A 26161-nucleotide genomic window follows, 5' to 3' on the forward strand; every position below is an offset into this window, starting at 1 on the left:
CTCGGGAGTTCCACCGGAAAATGGCCGGGACCCAGTTGCACGGGGATGAAGGGGACATAGCTAGTGCCTGCGGAATGGGGATGCCTGGATGCTGCTGATGGTGGGCAGGCAGTCGATTGGCGGTGCCTCCTTGGCCCATGCAAATTAGGTGCTCTTCCACTGACTCTGCAAACGCTGACGCTGGAGGACACCGGATGGAGCGATCCCAGTGCAACCGCCAGGATTGCAGCTCGCAGACTTTCAGAGCCTGACAGTATTACAAAACAGCACACTTACGAGTACTGTGCACAGTTCTGGTCTCCATATTATGAAAAGGATGTAGAGGCACTGGAGAAGGTGCAAAACATGGGCCCAGAAATTCGAGTCGGGGGCTTCCCACGGGTGCAAGCCCCCGACCTGCACTTACCTAGCGCGCCGGCCGTTGAGCTGTGGGACCCCGTGGGATTCCGATCCTGGGCCACCTCCAACTGCCGGCGCGCAGTGCTTGCGTATCCCAGGGGCGCAGTTAGTTCGATGCATCCCCTGGGATCACGTGGGCCATGGAGAGCCAATGGCAGCAGGGAATGCTTCATTCATAAGTTTGACAGAAAGAGCTGTCAAACCTATAAATACTATAAGCCCCAAAACATCACTAAATCTTCAAATAATTTTTTTTTTTAAATCACATTTTTAAAATAACTATAAATTAAATGAAATAACTATATTTTAAACAATAATTTAAATTTTTGAAACAATTAATTAAATTTTCTAACAGGGCTAAAAATAAACTTGCCTTTCTTTAAAGTATTTATAAAAATAATAAACCTGTGGAAAAAATGTTTTAATTTTAATTAATTCACCACTTACCTTGTTAAAAGCAGGCCTTGTGCCTGCTTTTTAAAAGTGTAACTGCTGGAAACTTACCCTCCCGGAGAAACCTGCAAAAAAAAAACGTAAGTTCGATGCGCACGCGCTGCCTCTCCGGCGCACGCGTTCCACCTGTCAACCCCTTCTTTCAGGGGAACGGAAGTGCCGGTTTCCCGCACATGCGCAGTGCATGCATGAAACCAGCACTTTCGTTGGGCCTACGCGTGAGTACCCCGTGTGTACTCGCGCGTTGGGACCCGAATTTCTGGGCCATGATTTACAAGTATGGTACCAGAACTGAATGGATATACTTATCAGGAAAGAATGAACAGGCTGGGGTTCTTTTCTCTAGAAAAGAGAAGACTAAAGGGTGACCTGATGGAATTATGAAGAGGTTTGATCAGGTAGACATAAAGAAAATGTTTCCACTTGCAGAGGAGACCAGAACTAGGGGCCATAAATATAAGATAGTCACCAATAAATCCAATAAGGAATTCAGGAAGAACTTCTTTACCCAGAGAGTGGTTAGAATGTGGAACTTGCTACCACAGGGAGTAGTTGAGATGAAAAGCATAGATACATTTAAGGGGAGGCTCGATAAACACACGAGGGAGAAAGGAATAGAAGGTTATGCAGATAGTTAGATGAAGAGGGGTTGGGAGGAGGCTTGCGTGGCGCATAGACCAGTTGGGCCGAATGATTTGAACTCAAATTCTGGGTTGCTATCCCAGTACCCTAACACTACGTGACTCTATGCCGTACCGTAGGAGTTTAAAAACCAACTGTACTGTTTCCTGTGCAGCTAGTAATTAAAGGTGAACAAAGTCTAAAGCTCACAACGGGAAGATAAACATAGAGGAACAAAGGTCTTTTCTAGAGGAATAGGGCCAAACAGTCACACAGACAATGTACTGGTTTGAAAAGTGTGTTCTTGCCCACTAACAGAGACAATGTGGCATTTTTGATGTTTTCTTTGTCATTCTGGAGTGTTTATTAGTTCCACCCTTCATAAGATGAGAAAACAGGTGGGGGCTTGAGCGAAATTACAGTATCCAATTCATTTAACATCGCCTTTATTGTTATGGCCCTGGGTCTTGCTATCAGATGACTAGTTATTGGGCAGTAGTGGCACGCTCCTGATTGTAAGGGATGTGGGTTCTGCTTACGGGAGAGGCGAACGATACTAAACCCGATTTGAAAAAAATATTATCTAGCCCAGAACCATAATTTGGAGCACAACTGTTGGCATGGTTTGTTGTTTTTCCTTTTGCAAGGTTATAAGCTTAAGCATGGAGTCGAGTGTTGTATTCCATACACACGTTGTGTAATTTAAGTTATGTGCATGACAGCCAGTTAATTTTGAAAGTTGATTGGTTGTAATTCAAATCCAAAAGGCCTGGCAAGTGGCCAATGGGTAATAAAGTAGCTGGAACTGTTCATTAAGCTGAGTTTGGAAAGGATATTAGAGCCAAGTGAAATTGTACCAAGCTGATTGTGTAATCTTCACAAAGTTAAGGATGCTAGCTCCCACAATTAGGAAAGATTTTAGGAAAAGAGCTGCATATATAAAAGCTAACTGTAAAATAATGGTGCATAGATTGTGATCTTTTATCGTCTTCCTTTTGAAGAGCTGGATAATAGAATTTCCATCGATTTCTGTGTCTATCTTGCAACTCTCTTCACTTCTTGTTTGTGCTACAGGAAACTTTGGTTTATCCGGAGGTTGAATGTCCGGAAACCTCGATCCACTGGCAGAAATCAGGAGCCGTTTTGTTAGGTTTTTTTTCTTCTCGTGGCTTTTTTTTCAACAGTCAAGCTCTGCAAAGTCTCTCTGAAGCTGTTGCTAAGCTACAGAGATGCTTCCAAGGTACGGGCTGACTGTTTAGAAGCTGTTGCTAAGCAACAGCGTTTGTTACCAGATACGGAGGGGTTTTTTTCTTGTGGCTTTTATTTCAACAGTCAGGCTCTGCAAAGTCTCTCTGAAGCTGTTGCTAAGCTACAGAGACGCTTCCAAGGTACGGGCCGACTGTTTAGAAGCTGTTGCTAAGCAACAGTGTTTGTTGCCAGATACGGAGCTGAAAACCTCCGTATGCTTCAACATTAGCGCTGGTTTGTCCGGCAGTTTTGATAGATCGGCAACAGCTCGGTCCCGTCGGTGCCGGATATCACAAAGTTTCCTGTACTTGACTTCTGCTTGTCACATTTGAAGCACTTTTTGTTATCTTTTTCCCCATTACCAATTGCAATGTTTGTGAAAACTTGTCACTCTTATTGCATAATCTGATTTCCAGGTTCCCAGAAATCACTTTGAAATGCTTTCGAAAACTTTTTTTTTAGTCTGCCATTTTTTCTTCAGTAACTGAAATTTCTTAGGTCCAAAATAAAGGTTTACACAAAATTAAATTATTTTTTTAAAGTGCCTGTTTCGCAATAAATTTATCCATTGAAGTGTCTTTTAATGCTTCCATTCAAGCTTTTACTTGGAAGGCCTCAGCTTGTCTGAAAATCCAGGGCCTTAACAGGCTATTTTTATCCCCGTAACAGTTGAGATTGAGCTTTCAATCATGCTGCACATTTTGTGTACAACCAGTTCACAGAATTTTCCATAATTCAATCTGTGCTGATAAGGCGGTGTCCCTGGTAATATATTACGCAGGAGTTCTTTAAAAAATCACCAGTTGAATGTTGAGGCCAGCTGATTATCCTGCCTGCATTTTGTTGATTGAAAAGGTAAATGCTAATTGTTTACACGTTTCGAGACCGATTCTAAATTCTAGCACAAGACTTAGAGATAGAGAAAGACAGAAATAGAGATAACGTCAGGAAGACAGTTGTAATTGATTTTTTTGTTGAATTTTGAAAGCTTACAAATCCTCTTTGAGGGGAAACTGATAGGAAAGGATGGTATAAAGGAACGAGGAGATAGAGAGAGGTTAAGAGAGAGAAAAAGAGGAGGGATTGAGAGAAGGGGTATAGAGCGAGAGAGAAAGAGAATGTGAGTGATGGGAGTGTGGGGGAAAGCAGAGTGATTGTGGGAGGGGATAGGAAGGGAGCCACTGAGAGCCACCCTCACCCCAAATGCAACCTTTAGCTATTGGTCCCTTTCCCCAACACACCATGGTATACTAGCCACCATCTCCCATCCCATCCCATCCCACCCTATCCGAAAGGAAATTAGGAAAGGAAGAGATGCCGAAGAGGAAAGAGAAAGAAGGGTTGAGGAGAGCGAAGAGACAGAGGCAGAAGAGGAGAAACAGCAACAGACATCAGAGACAAGCAACAGAGTGACCATCTTGTCTGACATACTGCATACAACATCATGGAAGTGATGTATTAAAAATCATATTTCTTGTCAACTTTTTCCATAATGAGTTTCTATTTCCACATTTATAATGGACTGCCTATGTGAAACTTTTAATTACATCCTTGCCCAGTGCAGTTGCTACTATTCAGTCAGCTGTATTGATGAAAATACTTTTCTTTGTTCAAAAAAAATTTCTAAATTATTTCAGAAAATTGGAGGGGCAAATTTCTTCAAATTACTGTTACTCAAATTAAATTTAAATTGATTTTTTTTAAACCAGTGAGACTACATATGTATGAGGAAAAAAAACCCTGACTATTGACCATTACCTACTATCCATCCTTACTTACCCTGACATCTGACCCACCTCTCCTTACCTACCCTGACCCCTGGCCCACCCCTCCCTACCAACCCATAGTTCTTGCCTACACCCTACCTACCCAAATCTCTCATCCATCCCTCGCTTCCTACCCTGAACTCTCACCCATCCCTACTTACCAGCTCTGAACTCTCGCCCACTCCTCCATACCTACCATGAGCTCTCGCCCAGCCTTCCTTACCTACCGTGAGCTCTTGCCATCCACTCCCTACCTAACCTAAGCTCTCGCCCACTCCTCCCTAACTACCCTCTACTCTCGCCCTCCCTTTCCTACCTACCCTGAGGTCTCCCACCCTTCCCTATTTAAAGTAACTTCACACCCATCCCTCCCCTACCTACCTATACCTCTCGCCCACCTCTCCCTATCTTATATCTTAGGGTTGCACCAGTCCTTTACTTATGATCTCAAGATAAATTTCCAAAAACACAATGCGTCAAAAATGACATGATGTATGGAATATAACGGGGGAGATATTCAGTTATGGAAAATTGCAGCAAGTTGTTAAAACAATGTACAGAAAAGGCACATCCTGAATCCGGTGTCTGGCACCTGAGGGCTTTTGTGCATATTTTATATTGATTTATTTTTTAAAAGCTGCAACAAAAGCAACAGCACCAAGTTTGGGGCATGCTCATTAGAATATTTACAACTGGATGTTTATTGTTATCGAAGAAACAGCAACTGTGTAGAGCGATTGTCTGTGCAAGTCATTGTTTCTGAGAAAGAATGACTCACCCTGACAACCAATCTACACAATGGCTGTTTCTTTGATAATGAGCAAATGATCAATTGGTACAATGTGCACTTGTCACTTTAAACCTAATTTATTATGCCTTTTACATTCATTTAAAAAAAATTGTTGCACATGTGAGACAGTTTACTTTTCCTACATTTGAATGTTTTGATTTGAATATCTTTTTTTAAGCACCTATGCTGCTTCTCCGAAATTGTGACTGACCACTTCCTCAGCAGAGATCAAATTAAACTGTTTTCTCTATTTTTATGTGACACGCCACCTGAAAATAAAATGTGGAGAGATAAGAGAAGTAAATACAAAAAAAAAAGCTTCCTATACAGAACAGAGCCAAAAATTAAGCACAAGTGCTGTAGTTTAATGCAGTAAACAACTTGGGGGAAAAAAGTAACAGCAACTTGTATTAACATAGCGCCTTTAATACAGGAAAAGGTGCCCCTCAGGTGCTTCACAGCAGCATAATGGGAAAGTATTGACCCCATGCCAAAGAATGAGATATCAGGAGAAGGGAGTGAGGTTGTGCCGAGGACACTTTGACACCCAGACCTCATTTACGTGGAGCTAGTGAGCTGCAGGTGCCAAATCGATGCTCAAAGGCAGTTCACCTGGGGGGTGGCGGGGGGGGGGGGGGGTGGAATGAGGGAATTAGGCTGACTCTCGTGCTGAACTGGCTTACAGTCAGATCCTGATTGGAGGGGAGGACATCCAGGGGGGAGGTGGGTGCTTGCACGGGCCAACAAAAATAAAAGTTCGAAAAGAAACTTTGAACCATTTTCTAATCACCCCCACCCCCCAGCGGTCCCTTTTAAGGACCACTGGTTAGGCCACTTAAGGGTGGGGCGTTCACCATGCACGAATCGCCTGTTTGTACCTCAAAATTGCAATCGAGGTGCTCTTTGTCATAGGGCCCCAATTTGCATATTAAAAGTGACCACCCCCTCTGAAACAAGGCAGTAAGTTGCTCAGTGGCATTTTTTTACATCGCTACTGCCCATTTTGTACCAGGCAGTGTCAGCCGTGGCTCAGTGGGCAGCACTCTCTCGCCTCTGAGTCAGAGGGTTGTGGGTTCAAGTCCCACTCCAGGGGCTTGAGCACAGGCTCTCACTTCAGTGCAGCACTGAGGGAGTGCTGCACTGTTGGGGGTGCCGTCTTTCGGATGAGATGTTAAACCTCTCTGGTGGATGTAAAAGATCCCATGGCACTATTGGAAGATGAGGAGGGAGTTCTTTCCCGGTATCCTGGCCAACATTTATCTCTCAACCAACATCGCTACAATAGTTTATCTGGTCATTATGGCATTGTGATTTATGGGAGCTTGCTGTGCGCAAATTGGCTGCTGCGGTTCCGACATTACAACAGTGACTACACTTCAAAAAAGTACTTCATTGGCTGTAAAGCACTTTGGGACATTCTGTGGTCATGATAAATGCTATATAAATGCAAGTCTTTCTTTAAAATAGGCCATGGGCTTTTCTGCCTGGAGAGGAGGCATTTGAGTGGTGATCTGAGAGAGGTATAGAAGATAAAAATGGTATCGAAAAGGTTAATCCAAATATTACTTTAAATTGTACAGTGGGAGTAGGGCAAGGGAATACAACGGTAAATGGTAGCTTTAACTCCACGCAGAGCGTGATCATCACTTGGGATAGAACTCTGGGCAGGGTAGTGGAAATGAAAACTCTGCAATCATTTAAGAACAAAATAGATTCAGTAATGAGGAGGGGGGGTTGTTTTTGTATGATGTATTAAGATGGACAGAATAAGCATCTTGTGATGTGGTGAAAAGACCAAAACAATGCAGAAATAATCTAACATCAAGAACCTAACTGATGGGAACAGGCAATTTAAAGAGACACTCAACCTATAGGACGGTGTTCCTATCTCCCAATTTCATTTAAGATGACGTCCCGCTATGTGAATAAATTTAGATGTCATAATGAGCCTTGTGTGCAAGCTCGCATTGTGGATGAACAGAGCATTAGGGCATGGAGTTGGCCTTGGGTGTCTGCAGTCAGTAATATGAGTAACAATGCAATTAGCCCTGGTAGTCGCTTTATCAGCTCCTAAATGTCCACCTGACTTCTGTTTTTAGCCCTAATTTCCTAATATCTAACCTGTTTCTGATTTGAGCCCTTTATTCTGTGAAAAATTTACTGTGGGCAATTTTCTCTATCTCTCATAACCCTGAAAACGTCATTGTGGCTGAGCACGGTACATAAGAAGTAAGAGCAGGAGTCGGCCATACAGCCCCTTGAGCCTGCTCCACCATTCAATAAGATCATGACTGATCATCGACCTCAACTCCACTTTCCCGCCCGATCCCCATATCCCTTGATTCCCCCAGAGTCCAAAAATCTATCCATCTCAGCCTTGAATACACTCAACGATTCAGCATCCACAGCCCTCGGGTAGAGAATTCCAAAGATTCACAACCCTCTGAATGAAGAAATTCCTCCTCATCTCAGTCTTAAATGGCCGACACCTTATCCTGAGACTATGCCCCCTAGTTCTCGACACTCCAGCCGGGGGAAATAACCTCTCCACATCTACCCTGTCTCCAAAGAGAGCATTCTAACTTCTTTAACCTCCCTCATATCTTAAGATTTCTGTTTGATAGAATTACTGCAGCTATGTAAACCTCACCCTAACCATTGCACTGAATGTGGCTGTGGTTGATGCAAGTCGGCAATCACTTCAGCACAAGAAGCATAGAAGACTTGACAGACTTCAGATTACCCTAAACTGTCACAAACGGAAATAATCTACCGACAGAATGGCATTTTACGTCCAGCACTCATTTGTTTTTCAGTTTTGAGCTGCTCAGAACTATGGCAGATATGTTACTGTATGGAACTTCTAAAATAAGTGCTCGAGACTGTGTTACAGCACAGAGATTCTCAAATAGCTTAGTGACTGAAACAGAACCTAAAATACTCATAACAAAAACACGCCATTTGAAAATTAATCTTGATCCTGCCTTGTTGCACGTTGTGCATTATGAAATTGCTGCACCGACATCACGGCTTTTTTATATTATCAGTTTGGCTGTATTCCAACATGCTGTACAATTTATGTTTTTATATTGTGTTAAAAAATGCCTCTTTTGTTTTTTTTATTTAGGTTTTCCAAGGGATTCTAGAAAGAAATAAAATCACCATGATTAACGTCACTGGACGGGCTGGCTCAGAACTTGATATATTAGTGGAAAACATGGGCAGAATAAATTACGGGAGAGACATCCATGACTCTAAGGTATCTATTGTACATTTTACAGTACTGTACCTGTCGTATGTTACTGGAAGGACTTCAGTTGCTGTTCGTCTGGAGTAATTTTAATAGTGTTGAGGAACTTTTAACAATGTGTGTGCGCACATACTTTGACCAACCCTATAGAGGTCTGAAATAAAAACAGAAAATGCTGGAAATACTCAGCAGGCCAGGCAGCATCCGTGGAGAGAGAGAAACCGAGTTAGAGTTTCAGATCGATGACCTTTCGTGAGAGGTCTGATAATTTTAGCAAAAGATTGCAGTTATGATTCTATATACCGTCTAGTTCAGAAGCCCCGCAAAGCTCGAGTTTTTTCACAATATGTTCCTGCGCTAGAATGACCGGATTTGCAACTCGTCCGTGCTTATTACTAGTGAGGCTGTGTAGGCCTTGCACTAAAGCAGATCTGTCAGAGGAGTAGTGTGCACTGTCTCTTGGGACATATTGGCCCGTATATTCTGATCCCTACAGGTGGGTACGAGCTGTGTACACACCTGTAGGGACATCGGAAATGCCGGTTTCAGGCATGCCAAGCGCCTGCGCTGAAAACCGGCGTTTCCGATCTGTCAAGAATCCTCTTGACAGATCGGACACCTGCCCTTGAGAAGGGCCTCTGCGGGCAGAGTTCCGCTTTCTGCAAAACCTCCGCCCACTGAAATCACTTAGAAATCATCCGCCTGATAAAAGCAGGTGTAAGGCCTACATAAGAGTTGGAAAAAAAAGCAAAAAATAAAAAAATTTTTCACTCATTTATAATTTAAAAAATACTTTTTAAAAAAAGGTAAATTTATTTTTAGCCCTGTAAAAACCTTTAATTATTTTATCAAAAAATTTAATTTTTGTTTAAAATATTTAATTTAATGTAATTTTAACTCATTTTAAAAATGTGATGGTTTTTAAAAAATTTATTTAATGTTTTAGTGTCTTTTTGGGGTGACCTCCATTCATACTTTTGACGGGTCTATCTGTCAAAAGTATGAAGGGAGACTCCCTTCTTTCATTGGCTGGCCTGGCCCACGTGATCCCAGGGACGCTTGCGAACTGCCTGCGCCCCTGGGATACGTGGGCCTCTGCGCATTCCGACTGTGGACAGGCCCAGGATCGGAAATGTCCGGACCTCGGGAGCCCTCAGGTAAGGGCGTAGATTTTTTTCTGATAGGAGGCACCTGCACGCAGGAAGCCTCCTATCGGAAATTATGGGCCAATGTCTGAGGTATGTGATGCTGAAATCTCATTTAAGAAGATCCCTTGTGATTATAACTGTTCTGCTTGGGACTGTGTAAATGACAGATGCCATTAATTTGTTGTGTCCTGGATCCCTCCAGGCATCAGGCGGTGATTTTTGCCAGCACTGTCCAAGACACCAGGCCCACCTGTTTTTAAAATGCACATGATAAACTGTTCCACAATGCCAGGTTCAAATGGCAGGTTCATCCATTACCACAAGAGTGTGGAAATATAATCAACAGACACGGCAACATTTTTATACCATTACAATTTTCTTCAGAGCATTGGATGTGCATACCTGCCAAACTAAAACAAAATTCAGAAGCAGCCCTGAATGTCGATGGTTGGTGAAGACAAGGAGTTGTATTGAAAGTGAATGGGAAACGAGCTAGTCATAACTTAACCTGCAGGTATATCCAACACTCCACACTTCTTAGGCAGTCCCTCGGAACCAAGGATGACTTACCTCCACACTAAAAATTAGTTCTCAGGTGGCTGATGAGTCCAATGTGGGATCTACAGTCTCTGTCACAGGTGGGGCAGACGGTGGTTGAAGGGGCGGGTGGGTGGGGTGCTTGGGTTGACGTGCGCTGCTTGCGCTTGACTTCCACTTGCTCCCGGCGAAGAGACTCGAGGTGTTCGGCGCCTTCCCGGATGCTTCTCCTCCACTTTGTGCGGTCTTGGGCCAGGGATTCCCAGGTGTCGGGTGGGATGTTGCACTTTTTCGAGAAGGCTTTGAGGGTGTCTTTGAAGCGTTTAGATATATTTCTTAAGGCTAAAGGGATCAAGGGATATGGGAAGAAAGCAGGGACAAGGTACTGAATTTGGATGATCAGCCATGATCGCATTGAATGGCGGAGCAGGCTCGAGGGGCTGAATGGCCTACTCCTGCTCCTATCTTCTATGTTTATGTTTCTGTGTTTCCTCTGCCCACCTGGGGCTCTCTTGCCGTGTTGGAGCTCCGAGTAGAGCGCTTGTTTCGGGAGTCTCATATCGCGCAACACTCCACAACGGCAACAACAACTTGCATTTATATAGCAGCTTTAACGTAGTAAAATGTCCCAGGGCGCTTCACAGGAGCGTTATCAGACAAAGTTTGACACCAAGCCACATCATGAGATATTAGGACAGGAAAAGAGGTAGGTTTAATGGAGCCTCTTAAAGGAGGAGAGAGAGGTAGCGAAGCGGAGATGTTTAGGGAAGGAATTCCAGAGCTTGGGGCCAAGACCGCTGAAGGCATGTCCTCCAATGGTGGGCCGAAGGAAGTCAGGAATGCACAAGAGGCCAGAATTGGAGGAATGCAGATTTCTGGGAGGGTTGTAGGGCTGGAGGAGGTTACAGAGATAGGGAGGGTTTCAGTAGCAGATGGGCTGAGGCGGGACGGAAATGGGCGATGTTACAGAGGTGGAAGTAGGCGGTCTTGGTAATGGAGAGGATATGGGGTCAGAAACTCCGCTCGGTCAGATAGGTGGACGAGGTGGCACTTAATTCCAGGAAGAAATCTAAAGTACATAAAGCACAGTTTGTAGCACTGATGGATTTCGAAGATGTGATTTATTTTATAGGGGGCAGCCCCTCCAGAAAGATTTGATGTTTGACATTTTCTTTGGAGAATTTTCTGGTAATTTTGGAGCCGATTGCAAAGCTGCCTATCAAGCCAAAAATAGGAAAGGTTACAGATACTTTAAATATGAACATAAAAATAGTTATAGGACTTCAATACCACTGTACATGGTAAACTTAAAATAAACGATGCAACACCTTCGGTTAAAATATCCGACAAAGGAATGTCATATGAATGTTAAATATTTGTCTGCTCTTATCATGAAAAGTCATTTCCACCCCGTATTGCTCTTGATCCTGTCAAACAGAAAGTGATCATTCTTGTAATAGAAATAAAAATTGTTGCATGCTGCAATCATTTAAAAAAAAATGAAAATATGATGTGCAGGAACGTGTATGGGTACTGTGTGGCGAACCTGATTGTAAACCCCAGACTGAAGCAGGTCAATCTATTATACTCTTATTTATTATTATCACTCCTCGTATTCCTCTGTAGATATTGATCACCATAATATAGATGGTGTGGGCGCTCTCTCTGATTACTGCTTAATAACAAAGGGCCCTTCACCATAAGCATGCAATCAAGCTGAAAACATCTTGTAAAGCTACAGCACAATACCCAAGCACCGTGACTCGCACATATGAGTTCAACAGTGTACATAGAACTTTACTGTGGTGCATTATAGTAAAATTCTAAGTATGGGAACTTCAGTGTAATTTGTTTAAACTCAGCAAAATGAACCACCAGTGTAACCCCAGTTCCTATTTTATATCTATAACTTGAAAATGTTGCACCGGATTGCTCAATAAAGTCAGTTACTGTGTTCACACCAGGAAACATGCTGCTTATCTCAAAACACAGCCGTATCCAGTTTTGAAAAAAGATAAACCCTCACATAAGACGATATTTTTTCGGGGGGTTCTGCCAGTCTCCTGCTGGAGTTATGGTAGCGGATCGGGAGAACCCCTACAGAATTTCAAGGCCACTGTAACTAGGGCTCCCAGAAACCATCAACTCATTTTAAAACTCTTCATTCTTAAGTTTGTGTGCAGCCAATAGCAGGAGCAAGTAATGTCCAGTCAATTAGCTTTGACAAGCCCCAGTCCCACCTTCCAATTGATCTGACTGGTTCCAAAAGAGTAATAGTAAGGATGGTGCTTCTTTATTCATTCAATCTATCCATAGGAACTGACATTAGACTAAATACAGTAGGTCTATAATTTCCTGGTGTCTCTCTCCCACCCTTATATAATGAAGAGACACTGGCAGTTTTCTAATCCTAGAGGACAATCCCTGAATAAGCAAATTTTGGAAAATCATGAATAAAGCATCTACAATTTCCTCACCTCCTTCTTTTAATACCCTGGGGGTGAAGACCATCAGGCCCTGGAGATTAGTCCATCTTCAATCTAATTATTTTCTCCTATTACAATTTTTTTTTACTTGTATTAAATCCAGTAAATTGCTCCCCTTGATTTACTTTTAGTTGTCCTCGTATCTCTGGTACTTTATCTTCCTCCTCTACCGTGAAGACCGATACAAAGTAATAATTTAGGCAGTCTGCCATTTCCTTATTTTCAATGACAATATCACCTGTGTCTGTCTTTAAGGTGCCCGCATTGCTCTTAGCCATCCTCTTTCCCTTAGTACACTTGTAAAAATCTTTAGTGGTATCCTTGATATCCCTCGCAAGTTTTTTCTTGTATTCCCTTTTTGCAGCTTTTGCTACTTTCTTTGCATCCCATATATCGCTCGCAGTCCCCAGGATCCCCACTATTTCACCTGCGCCTGTTTTTTAAGAGGGCCACATTACCCGTCGCCTTCCTCTTTCTCTTAATATACGTGTAAAAAACTTTTTGATAACCTGGCTTTTCCTGAGAGTTTCGAGGATTGAACCTCCAGCCACCTCGAGCATGGTCCCCCATGGTTTAGGGGCAGTTCTCCCTAATCTGGCAGTTCCTGTCCCCTCACCTCAGTGGAATCCAGCATAAGGGGGGTCAGTATGCCCAGTAAGATGAGGTGTACCGCTCTTCCAGTAGGGTGCAAGTGGGCACTACTAGTGCAGGCCAGGGAAAGCAGCCTGAAACCCTGAAGGTCAAGTCATTCTTTTCCCAAAATGTTGTATTAACGGACCCCTTACAAAGTGGGTTGAAGGGGCGTGAAATTGGTTTTCCCAGGGGGAGCAAGGACTCCACCCTTTCCGTATGGCAGCAGGCACCAGAGTTTCTGGCCTGCAATGGGATAGGGGCCCACCAGGTGACCTCCCAGTGATCCCACATGCTACAATGGGGGTCAGCGCTGAAGGGCACCACTAGGTGCGATCCCGCTGTAACTGGCAGCAACGTGGCCCGCGCACTTTTGGGGCCAAGATGTTATTATAAATGTGTATTAGAGCAACAATTAATCTTTTGGTTCAGTATTTAATAGAATCGTATACCGACGTTAAATACTTCACATCAGCCTTAATATCTGCTGATCTAACCAAACTATTTTTGTGTTTCAGCAGTAAATGATAATGGGCCCAATTTGATTGATTGCAGCATTATGCAATTTGATAGAGATTCTAGCCCAGAAATTGCACGAGCTGGCGTAGGGTGCAACTAGGGCATTGTTGGAGCAGGGGGCAGTAAATTGGGGCACATCCTGGATCTGGCAAACTTCCACTCCGTTGATTAATAGCTCTGAAGTTGCACTGCGTGGGGCATCGCTGCTTCTGCCTGCCCCCGTTACATGGCTCCGGCAGTTTAGCAGCTTTGATGAGGGGGGAGCGTTCCCAGGCCTCTCCCAAGAATTTGACCCAGAGTGTCCCCAGTACCATCGACGCCTGCTGAGAGACGGCATCGGTTCCCTTATGGCCTAAAGCTGCAAAGGCAAATGGCCATCAGTCCCAGAATCAATCAGGCCTGCATCTACATTTCTGTTTCTGGCCTTGTTCTCAATACCAAGGCCCTGCCCTCTTTTTGAGTACTTGGGTGTCTGAAGCTATCTCATTGGTTAGTGGGTGGCAAGGCAAAACCAACCTGTGTCATTCAGCACGCCTGACATTAACCAAAGTCTCTTTTCTTCTCCACAGGGACTGGTAACAAATCTTACTTTGGCTTCAAAGGTCCTGACTGGTTGGACCATCTACTCATTAAACATTGATGAAGCTGTGACAAGAGGCTACTTAAATAAACTCCAGAAACTTGAGATGCCCACGGCTCCAGCTGCAGTTAATGTGCCGTCCTTTTATTTAGGTGCCTTTGTGATTCCAAGTGGAATTCCTGACCTGCCTCAAGATACATACCTTAAATTTCCTGGATGGTCCAAGGTAGGTACAAGATTTGAATTAAATCTCAGTAAAAGCAGCGAGCAATGGAGTAGGCTTTATTCCGTAATGAACTAAAACAGGAAGAGTAAGTAATGCAACCCATTTCTTGCATTACAACATTTGTCCCATCCGTTCACCCATCCAGTTGTCTTCAGTCACCAGCTTGACTGTACATCACTTTCAGCACCTTGCACTGTCTTTAGTCAATACCCACGCAATACAAAAATCAAAATTCTCAAGACTTTGTCCATGAAAATTAATTGGCCAGCATATGACTGCAGTAATTTTGTTGGATTTTGTACCCTTATTGAATTGAAAATTCTTCTTTTGGTGAGAAATTGGTAGGCATCGTTCTCCTCATTATTAGAGTGGGGAAAGGTCTGCCTTCTTTCTAAGTAGAATGGGCAATTGCCTGTCTCCTGTCTAATTAGTATAGGTGAATGTCTGTCTCCTCTCTAACTAGACTAGTTTCAAAGTTTGCAGATGACACGAAATGTATTAAACAGTAAGGCAGATAGTAACAGACTTCAGGAGGACATAGACAGGCTGGTGAAATGAGCAGATTGAATTTAGCGCAGAGAAGTGTGAAGTGATGCATTTTGGTAGGAAGAATGAGGAGAGGCAATAGAAAGTATATGATACAGTTTTAAAAGGGGTTACAGGAACAGAGCGACCTGGGGGTTTACGTACACAAATCTTTGAAGGTGGCAGGACAAGTTGAGAAGGCTGTTAAAAAGCATTCGGGATCCTTGGTTTTGTAAACAGAGGCAGAGAGTACAAGAGCAAGGAAGTTCTGCTGAACCTTTACAAATCACTGGTTAGGCCCCAGCTGGAGTACTGTGTCCAATTCTGGGCACTGCACTTTGGGAAGGATGTCAAGGCATTAGAAAGGGTGCAGAGGAGATTTATTACAATGATAATAGGGAAGTGGGATTTCAGTTATGTGGCGAGACTAGAGAAGCTGTGTTTGTTCTACTTAGAGCAGAGAAGGTTAAGGAGAGATTTAATAAAGGTGTGAAATATTTTGATAGAGCAAATAAGGAGAAACTGTTTCCAGTGGCAGAAGGGTTGGTTACCAGAGGGCATAGATTTAAGATAATTGGCAAAAGAACCATACATGAGATGAGGAGAATTTTTTTTACACAGCGAGTTATGATGATCTGGAATGCACTGCCTGAAAGGGCGGTGGAAGCAGATTCACGAATAACTTTCAAAAGGGAATTGGATAAACACTTGAACGGGAAACATTTGCAGGGCTATGTGGGAAGGGCAGGGGGATGGCCTCCTCCTGTGATGTAACATTCTACATTTCTAGATTGGGCGAATGCCTGTCTCCACTCTAGATTGGGTGTATTCCTATCTCTCAATAGATTGGTCAAATGCCTGTCTCTTCTCTAGATTGGTCAAATGCCTGTCTCCTCTCTAGATTGGGCAAATGCCTGTCTCCTCTTTAGATTGGTCAAATGCCTGTCTCCTCTCTAGATTGGTCAAATGCCTGTCTCCTCTCTAGATTGGGCAAATGCCTGTCTCCTCTCTAGATTGGGCAAATGCCTGTCTCCACTCTAGATTGGGCAAATGCCTGTCTCCTCTCTAGATTGGGCGAATGCCTGTCTCCACTCTAGATTGGGCGAATGCCTGTCTCCTCTCTAGATTGGGCAAATGCCTGTCTCCTCTCTAGATTGGGCAAATGCCTGTCTCCTCTCTAGATTGGGCAAATGCCTGTCTCCTCTCTAGATTGGGCGAATGCCTGTCTCCTCTCTAGATTGGTCAAATGCCTGTCTCCTCTCTAGATTGGGCAAATGCCTGTCTCCTCTTTAGATTGGTCAAATGCCTGTCTCCTCTCTAGATTGGGCGAATGCTTGTCTCCTCTCTAGATTGGGCAAATGCCTGTCTCCTCTCTAGATTGGGCAAATGCCTGTCTCCACTCTAGATTGGGCGAATGCCTGTCTCCTCTCTAGATTGGGCGAATGCCTGTCTCCTCTCTAGATTGGGCAAATGCCTGTCTCCTCTCTAGATTGGGCAAATGCCTGTCCCCTCTCTAGATTGGGCGAATACCTGTCTCCTCTCTAGATTGGGCGAATGCCTGTCTCCTCTCTAGTTTGGGCGAATGCCTGTCTCCTCTTTAGATTGGTCAAATGCCTGTCTCCTCTCTAGATTGGGCGAATGCCTGTCTCCTCTCTAGATTGGGCAAATGCCTGTCTCTTTAGATTGGTCAAATGCCTGTCTCCTCTCTAGATTGGGCGAATGCCTGTCTCCTCTCTAGATTGGTCAAATGCCTGTCTCCTCTCTAGATTGGGCGAATGCCTGTCTCCTCTTTAGATTGGTCAAATGCCTGTCTCCTCTCTAGATTGGGCGAATGCCTGTCTCCTCTCTAAATTGGGCAAATGCCTGTCTCCACTCTAGATTGGGCAAATGCTTGTCTCCACTCTAGATTGGGCAAATGCCTGTCTCCTCTCTAGATTGGGCGACTGCCTGTCTCCTCTCTAGATTGGGCAAATGCCTGTCTCCTCTCTAGATTGGGCGAATGCCTGTCTCCTCTCTAGATTGGGCGAATGCCTGTCTCCACTCTAGATTGGGCGAATGCCTGTCTCCACTCTAGATTGGGCAAATGCTTGTCTCCACTCTAGATTGGTCAAATGCCTGTCTCCTCTCTAGATTGGGCAAATGCCTGTCTCCTCTCTAGATTGGGCGAATGCCTGTGTCCATTCGTTAGATTGGTCAAATGCCTGTCTCCTCTCTAGATTGGGCGAATGCCTGTCTCCTCTAGATTGGGCAAATGCCTGTCTCCTCTCTAGATTGGGCGAATGCCTGTCTCCTCTCTAGGTTGGGCAAATGCCTGTCTCCTCTCTAGATTGGGCAAATGCCTGTGTCCATTCATTAGATTGGGCGAATGCCTGTCTCCTCTCTAGATTGGGCGAATGCCTGTCTCCTCTCTAGATTGGGCAAATGCCTGTCTCCTCTCTAGATTGGGCAAATGCCTGTGTCCATTCATTAGATTGGTCAAATGCCTGTCTCCTCTCTAGATTGGGCGAATGCCTGTCTCCTCTCTAGATTGGGCAAATGCCTGTGTCCATTCATTAGATTGGGCGAATGCCTGTCTCCTCTCTAGATTGGGCGAATGCCTGTCTCCTCTCTAATTAGAATGGGTCAATGCCTCTCTTCTGTCTAGGCAGTGATTCCATGGTGTCACCTGCTGAAGGTTGATCTTCAGATGGTGTCCACCACTGGTACACTAACTTTTTATGCGAGATGATCCCTTCAGGCCACCATATAGAAATTACAATATGGAAACAGGATAATCATCCCAACCATTCCGTGTTGCTGCTTATCGTCCCACGAGCAGTTGTCCTAATCCCATGTGCCCGTCTGTTCCCATATACCTTCATTCCTTTGTTTGTCAGTGGCAGTACATTCATCACTTTTCCAGAGGAAAGGGCCTAGCTGCTGACGAGGGTGTAAAACTTTCTCCAAATGAAGAATTTTGAAGAATGTAGGACATTGCTGATGGAAGCCATGTGGCTATCGGGGCGCCACATGTGAAGCTGAACATTTGTATGTTCAGGAAGGGTTTCTGTTACATTCTTGGGTTTTGGCACTCTATTATCTACTTGGGTTCAGCACCACTGCACACTCTAAGTGTATCTCATATCTCCTGCAAACTAGAATGTGTCTTTATCTGCCCAATATCTAGGTTAATGTAGTGAGACTCGGGCATTGAATCCTAATCACTGTACTCCTACATACTGGAATCTATCACTTGGCACCAGACAATCTCATCTTCGGTATACTCTATCATGCCAAGATTCATCTGACTAATTTATTTCATATTAAACGGGTAAATGAACTGTACTCAGTACAAACTGGAGATTTATAATGGGCAATGCACTAAAGTGGTGTTTATGGCTTTTCAAAATACATTTGATAAGGCGTCCCACTAGAGGCTTGTTACCTAAGTTTAGGTGTGTGCTATAGAGGAAATGTAGCAGCCTGGATAGAAAGTTGGTTGATCAATAGGAAGCAGAGGGTTAGGGTAAATGTGTGTTGCTCAAATTAGAAACGAGTTGGAAATGGTGTGCCCCAGGGGTCAGTGCTAGGTCCACTTTTGTGTTCTCTACATGTAGATGAACTGGACTAATGGAGCACAATATTGCAGCTTACTGATGACACACAAATAGGTGACAGATGTGCCATGGTTCAGGATCATTTTTTTCCACAGGAAGGATTTGAAAAAAAATAGTTAGTTTAAATGTTGTGTTGTAAGGCTTACAAGTAAAAGAATAGGGAGATCTGAGACAGTAGGTAGTGAGATGCTAATGAGGGTGTGATTGACACCACTGAACCTGAGCAGGCATCAACGGAAGACCCAGATTCGTTACGTGTACTAACTGGGTTGGGTATTTGATACAAGTGCTAGCTGGGGTATGGAATTCACAAAATCACACGGTATTTACGGATGTGGAAGACCATTCATCCCATCTTAGTTTATCCCTCCATAAAGAAACATAGCAGATAGGAGCAGGAGTAGGCCATTCGGCCCCTTGAGCTTGCTCCGCCATTCAACGAGATCATGGCTGATCATCCAAATTCAGTACCCTGTCCCTGCTTTCTCCCCATATCCCTTGATCCCTTTAGCCTCAAGAAATATATCCAACTCTTTCTTGAATATATTTAATGAACTGGCCTCCACCGCCCTCTGTGGCAGAGAATTCCACAGGTTCACCACTCTCTGGTTGAAGAAATTCCTCCTCATTTCAGTCCTAAATGGCTTAGCCCTTATCCTTAGACTGTGAGCCCTGGTTCTGGACTCCCCGACCATCAGAAACATCCTTCCTGCATCTAGTCTGTCCAGACCTGACAGAATTTTATAGGTTTCGATGAGATCCCCTTTCAATCTTCTAAACTCCAGTGAGTATAAGCCCAATCGACACAGTCTCTCCTCATACGTCATTCCTGCCATCCCAGGTATCAGCCTGGTGAATCTTCGCTGTACTCCCTCCATGGCAAGAACGTCCTTCCTCGGGAACCCACAGTCCCCCCACTGTAGCATCTAATTGTTTCTTAAATGATTATGGCTTTTCAAAATACATTTGATAAAGCGTCCCACTAGAGGCTTCTTACCTAAATTCAGTTGTGTAGTAGAGAGGCAATGTAGCGACATGGATAGAGAGCTAGTTGACCAACAGGAAACAATGGCGGTGTTCGCCTTCATTATTGTATCAGAAGTCCATTCCAGGTATTGATCATTCTTTGCGTGCAGAGGAACTTCCTGGTATCAAACTGGTTTGAGCCTATGTCTCTTTGTCCTACTTTTGCAATTTAATTTAATTTAATTTTCTGGATTTACCTTTTCCATAGAAGTTATTACTTTATACACCTCTAGGATCGTCTCTCGGGCACCTTTTTCAGGTTAAGACGCTCATGTTTCTTTAGTCTTTCCTCCTAACTTGAGAACCTTGCATCAGTACGTCAATGTTTCCCTTGTTTCTCGGCAACCAGAAGTGGACACAGTACTCAAGGTGTGGCCTGACCAGGGCACAGTACAGTTTGATCACCAGGATGGTGGGATTGCTGGAAATACAACACAATACTGGAGTAGCTAACAAGTTAATTAAAAATATATGAAATGGAGATTGATTTATGATGCGAAACTGGAGCGTGACAGTCATCTATGCCAAAGTATAAAAAATATCAATCACTACTGTATCTCTTATATGCCTCAATTGTTTTCTGTGTCAAACATCTATCCAGTTTGCTGTTGAACATAGAACCTGTTGTACACAGTAGCTCATTTCCAGGCAATGAAGATGCCATTACCTTTCTGTTGAAAATGTTTATTGGGATCCAAACAGAATTGCCAATGTTTCAGTTCTGATCCAGGTTTTAAGCACCTAAGGCCTAAAGGCAACAGATGTCTTTGAGGTGCTGGAGGGTGTCTCCAATTATGCAAGTCCCTACATCTCATTCTTCCTCTACATTGTTTCTCAGGTCAGTCTTCACTGTTCCTAGAGGCTGTTATAAAGCAGAGTGCTTTGATCGCCATTGTGTTATCTGTATCCGAAGTCTACCATATCGACACCTGACCCCAACGCCTCTCCTCTGTCGTCCATCTGAGTGAGACCGCCCTCGTCTGGTCCCATTCTTACCTATCCAGTCGTAGCCAGAGAATCACCTGCAATGGCTTCTCTTCCTACTCCCGCACTGTTCCCGCTGGAGTCCCCCAAGGAACTATCCTTGGCCCCCCTCCTAGTTCTCATCCACATGCTGCCCCTCGGCCAAAAACAATGTCAGGTTCCTCGTGTATGCTGACGACGCCCAGCTCTACCTCACCACCACCTCTCTCGGCCCCTTCACTGTCTCTTAATTTGTCAGACTGCTTGTCCGACATCCAGTACTGGAGGAGCAGAAGTTTCCTCCAACTAAATATTGGGAAGACCGAAGCCATTGTCTTTGGACCTCGCCACAAACTCCGTTCCCTAGCCACCGACTCCATCCATCTCCTTGGTCACTGTCTGAGGCTGAACCAGACCGTTCACAACCTTGGTGTTGTATTTGACCCTGAGATGAGCTTCTGACCACATAGCTGCTCCATCACCAAGACCGCCTACTTCTACCTCCATAGCATAGCCTGACTGCCCCTGCCGCAGCTCATCTCCTGCTGAAACCCACATCCACGCCTTTTTTACGTCTAGACTTGACTGTTCCAATGCTCGGCTGACCGGCCTCCATAAACTTGAGCTCATCCAAAACTCTGCTGCCCGTGTCCTAACTCGCACCAAGTTCCAGTCACCCCATCACCCCTGTGCTTACTGACCTACATTGGCTCCCGGTCCGGCAACGCCTCAATTTTAACATTCTAATCCTTGTTCTCAAATCCCTCCATGACCTTGCCCCTCCCTATCTCTGTAGCCTCTTCCAGCCCTACAACCCTCCGAGATCACTCCACCATTGGCAGCCGTTCCTTCAGCTGCCTAGGCCATGAGCTCTGGCATTCCCTCCCTAAACCCCGCCCTCCTCCTCTGAGATGCTTCTTAAAACCTACCTCTTTGACCAAGCTTTTGATCATCTGCCCTAATATCTCCTCATGTGGCTCGGGGTCAAATTTTGTTTGATAACGCTCCTGTACTCAAACCCTCTCGCTACGAAGGCCAACATACCATTTGCCTTCTTAACCGCCTGCTGCACCTGCATGCTTACCTTCAGCGACTGGCGCACAAGGACACCCAGGTCTCGTTGCACTTCCCCTTCTCCCAATCTATTGCCATTCAGATAATAATCTGCCTTCCTGTTTTTGACACCAAAGTGGATAACCTCGCATTTATCCACGTTATATTGCATCTGCCATGCTTCTGCCCAATCACCCAACCTATTATTCCATAAGTCACTTCTACATGAATGGCAAGATTCATGTCAGGGAGTATGGGTTCTGTACTATGATACATGAACAAGCTTCAGCTCCAATGACATCAGGGGGCAAGTGCCTCTCAGTGAAGGTATACTCTGACCAATAGGACTAGCGTCTTGTGCGCCTCACCACCTGTTCTCCATCCTGCAGTAACAGCATTTTGCCTTGCAGCAGCTTGTTTTAGACGTAGCTGTGTTTTTAAATCCATATTTGTTTAACAATATTAGACTGTTGCCTTCATGCATTGATGGTGTGCTGTCTGTTCTCTACCTTTCAGACTTAATCATTTCAAACATTAACAATGAGCTGTAAAATATGAAATAGCAATTAATTATTTCCCCTTTAACATTTTAGGTTGGTCAGGCTTCTCTTTGATTTTTCTAAGGTTGGCTAGCTAGTTTGTAAATGAGGTTCCTATTAACAGTAAATTATATGAATAGAAAGTTTTGACTCAAAGTATCAGATTGATGGCAGGTCGAAGCGAATGGAAAAAGAACCAGCTTGAAACACTTCTTACAGTAGACTGTAAACTTGCAGATGTTATCAGAGTTGTGCCATCAAGGTGTCGAGACAGATAACCAGGTTTACGTGTTGATTTAACTTGTGGTTTTTAGTTCTGCAGTGTTTGGGAAAGTTGACTCAGTACACTTTGGGTAGTTTCGAGGTTTTAACATTGCATTCCCTGCAGTAAACGTGAATTTTTTTTCTGCGCTGCTAGACATGAAGGCTGCAGAAGACAGAAACTTTTAAGTCCAAAACCTCGTCTTCAGATTTACAAGAATCCACAAACCCGTTTAGCTTCACAAGTTATTTTTCATTATAATGTGCATTTTCCTAAATTTTCATTTCAGCAAAGAAAGCTTACTTACATTTATATAGTGCCTTTCACGTCCTCAATGTCCCACAGCATTTCAAAACCAGTTAATTATTTTTTGAAGTGTAGTTTTGCTGTGGGTAAATGCAGCAGCCAATTTTTACACTGTAAGGCTCGACAAACAGCAGTGAGATGAATGACCCATTCATCGGTTTTTTTGGTGGTGCTGGACAGGATGTCAGAAGAATTTTCATGTTGCTTTTTGAAGTGTGTCAATTTAAAATTTTTTTGCGTCCCCTTGAACAGGCAGACTTTTAACGTTTCAAAGTTTAACCCCCTCAGTGCTGCACCCGAGTGCTAGTCTAGATTCTGTGCGCAAGTCCTGGAGCGGGGCCTGCACCTATGAACTGTGACTCAGAGCGGAGAGTGCTGACACTTAAGTAAAGCTTCTATCACAGTGCTAGGTAATAGAACAGAATGAGCCAATTTTTTGCTTTCCCGCATTGAGCACTGCCTGAGTGGAGAGCAGAGGGGAATATTGGGCAGGTTCTTTTGCGGACATGTAATCCTCCCACCTGATTTTTCCTCTCTGCGCTCCCTCCAGACGGTAAAGAAGAACATCTACCCCAAGGTTTCCTTGCATTCAGAGATGAGATCAAATGCACCCAAGTCAGATAATGACCAGGTTCGATTCCGTGTGGAACCACCCGTTGACAATTAAGTCTCTGTCTAGGTCGTGTAATTCTTTTTTCCATTTTTCTTTAAACTCCCTACAGTATACAATAAGATCTGTAATATCAGAGTAATATTCTTTGAGCAGTCACATTTCCTTTAAGATACTTTTTCAGCGACTGATGACGACTTGAAGCCAAAGAGCTGATAATGGGCTGCAATGGTCTCCAACAAGAGCTGTTTGTATAGCAGTTTTTGGATTATTTTCATTATTTGAGTAAAGTTTTATTTTTGTTTACTCTTTGCTACGGCTAGTGCCTGGTTGTTGCATGTTGTTGTCACACTCGCCTGCCAAGTTAGCTTGCATGAGCCCTCGAGGTCAACTCGTGCTTAGCTTTGGTCAGTGGCGAGGAGAACCTTCAACCTCTCGGCAGAGCAATAAAGTGCTAATCCTAATAGGTTCTACAACTAAACGTAATGGGCCCAAAGTTCCTGGGTTAGGGAAGCGCCATAGGTCAGTATTTGCTACTTTATGGGGGCAGGAAATTGGACTGGGCCATGAGTCAGCCTTGGGATGCTGCGGTTTAGTTATGAAGCTTTAGAAAAGCACAGGTTGTAGCTGCAGCCAGACCTGCAACCAAGGTCCACAACACAGACAGCTCTGATTGTGTGAGAGAAGCTGACCACAGCTCTGAATCTTTACTCTACAGTCTTGTCCTGGGGAGGCCACAGATCAGCCAATTTGCTGTACATTGCTTATATTGTATAAGGCAAGTCACCATTGCCTGCTTTGCCAGGGTAGCTCAAAGAAAAAAAGAAACACTTGCATTTATATAACGCCTTCCACAACCTCAGAATGTCCCAAAGCGCCTTACAGCCAATTACCTGTAATACCTTTAAGGTGTAGGCACTATTGTAATGTAGGAAATGCGTCAGTCAATTTGTGCACAGCAAGGTCCCACAGGGACCAAATAAGCTGTTTTAGTGTTGCTGGTTGAGGGATAAATATTGGCCAGAACTCCCCTGCTCTTCTTTCAAATAGTGCCATGGGACCTATCCGCCGGACAGGTAAGACAGGGCCTCGGTTTAACGTCTCATCCGAAAGACGGCACCTCCGACAGTGCAGCACTCCCTCAGTACTGCATTGAAGTGTCAGCCTAGATTTTGTGCTCGAGTCTCTGGAGTGGGACTTGAACCCACAACCTTCTGACTCCGATGCGAGAGTGCTAACAACTGAGGCACTGACAGATTATTATCAGATGAAACAGCCATCGAGTTGTGTACTCTCGCATACCAGGACTACCTGCACTGGAGAAGAGATTTAATAGAGGCTTTTAAAATTGCGAAGGGTTTTGATATTGTGAATAAGGTAAGACAATTTCTTCTCGTTGGGGAGTCGGTGTCGAGGGATTAGCAATTTAAAAATGTCAAAGTGAGGAGAAGGGTTTGTAACAATAAATATGCGGAGGGTTGTTGGAGTATGGAATGCATTGCCACAGAGTGGTTGAGGCAGAAACCATTGCATCTTTTAAGGGAGAAATGGATAAATATTTGAAGTGGAGGAAGATGCAGAGCTATGGAGAGAGCGTGGGGCAGTAGAATTATTGTTGAAATGCTCTAGCACAAAGCTAGCACAGATATGATGGGCCAAATGGTCTCCTTTTGTGTGGTAAACTTCTATAATTCTACCTCTCGCCTCCTTTAAACATCTTCTCTAAACCCACCTCCTTGGCCAAGCTCCCCCCACCGACATTCAATTAAACTCTCTACCCTTTAATCCTGCTTTCTGAAAAGTGGTCGTGAGACTCTGTGTAAAACAGCATGAGTAAAATCATTTTATTAAAAAAGGGCTTGTGATGTTTTTGAATACTTGGAAATAAATCTGACGCCATCTCACCACTGCAGCCTCAGAATAGTTGGGTTTCACACATCTCTGCAAAGGTAGCACCTTCTAGTTCCATGCTACAGCGCTTACACAGTAATATCACAAAACAGCATTCTTGGTGCAAGGTGGTGTCTACTAGTTTTTAACTTCTGACATTACTGATCATTTAACGCATCAACTAACTGGAGAACTAACTAGTCAACAACTGTTCAAACTACAATTGCTGTAGTTTCCATGTGTGTTGGCTTGTTTTGCCTGATCTCACTAACAATTGAGGAACAGAAAGTGGATACTCAATGATAGAAAAATATATAAATATCACCATTGTTCATAATTTCTCAGTTTGTAAAAAAAAAATACAGAATTATCGATTTTTGTCTCCAATAGACAAACCGTTCCTTACAGTGAACCCTACTTTCAACTTCTTGCCTATTTACCTGTTGTGCAAGCTTACAATATTCTCTCTTTTTTAACGTATGCAAAAACCACAGTTTAAAGCAGTGTAAAGGAATACAAGATAGAGTGCAGTACGTATTGCGGACATCCTGAGTTAGCCATATATAGTAAACACCTCATTATCTGTACGGTATGTTGCCGTCCTGTGTGCATCCTTCATTTTGTTACGTGACATGTAAATTTACTGATATGCGCCCTGTTTAAAACCAGCTGACGCTCACTGTCCCAGAATGGTTAACGTGTACTGCATTTACTGAAAGTTGTACAAGGACAATGCAG

The 26161-nt window shown here is 43.8% G+C and overlaps 1 protein-coding gene across 4 annotated transcripts in view; it reads left to right on the forward strand.

Annotated features, from left to right (window-relative positions):
* Positions 1-26161, forward strand: part of glb1 (galactosidase, beta 1) — a 137853-nt gene that overhangs the window by 58919 nt on the left and 52773 nt on the right. For 3 of the 4 annotated variants that reach the window (XM_085989177.1, XM_085989175.1, XM_085989176.1), the window contains 2 exons: positions 8405-8536; positions 14417-14653. In XM_085989177.1, the coding sequence (XP_085845303.1) occupies positions 8405-8536; positions 14417-14653 (369 nt within the window). The remainder of the gene's footprint in view (positions 1-8404; positions 8537-14416; positions 14654-26161) is intronic. The other variant, XM_085989179.1, reaches the window with a different exon arrangement.

This window comes from Somniosus microcephalus, chromosome 5 (genome assembly GCF_052327205.1).
Source record: "Somniosus microcephalus isolate GS21.2 chromosome 5, FLI_Smic_1.0, whole genome shotgun sequence".
NCBI classification, from domain to species: Eukaryota; Metazoa; Chordata; class Chondrichthyes; order Squaliformes; family Somniosidae; genus Somniosus; species Somniosus microcephalus.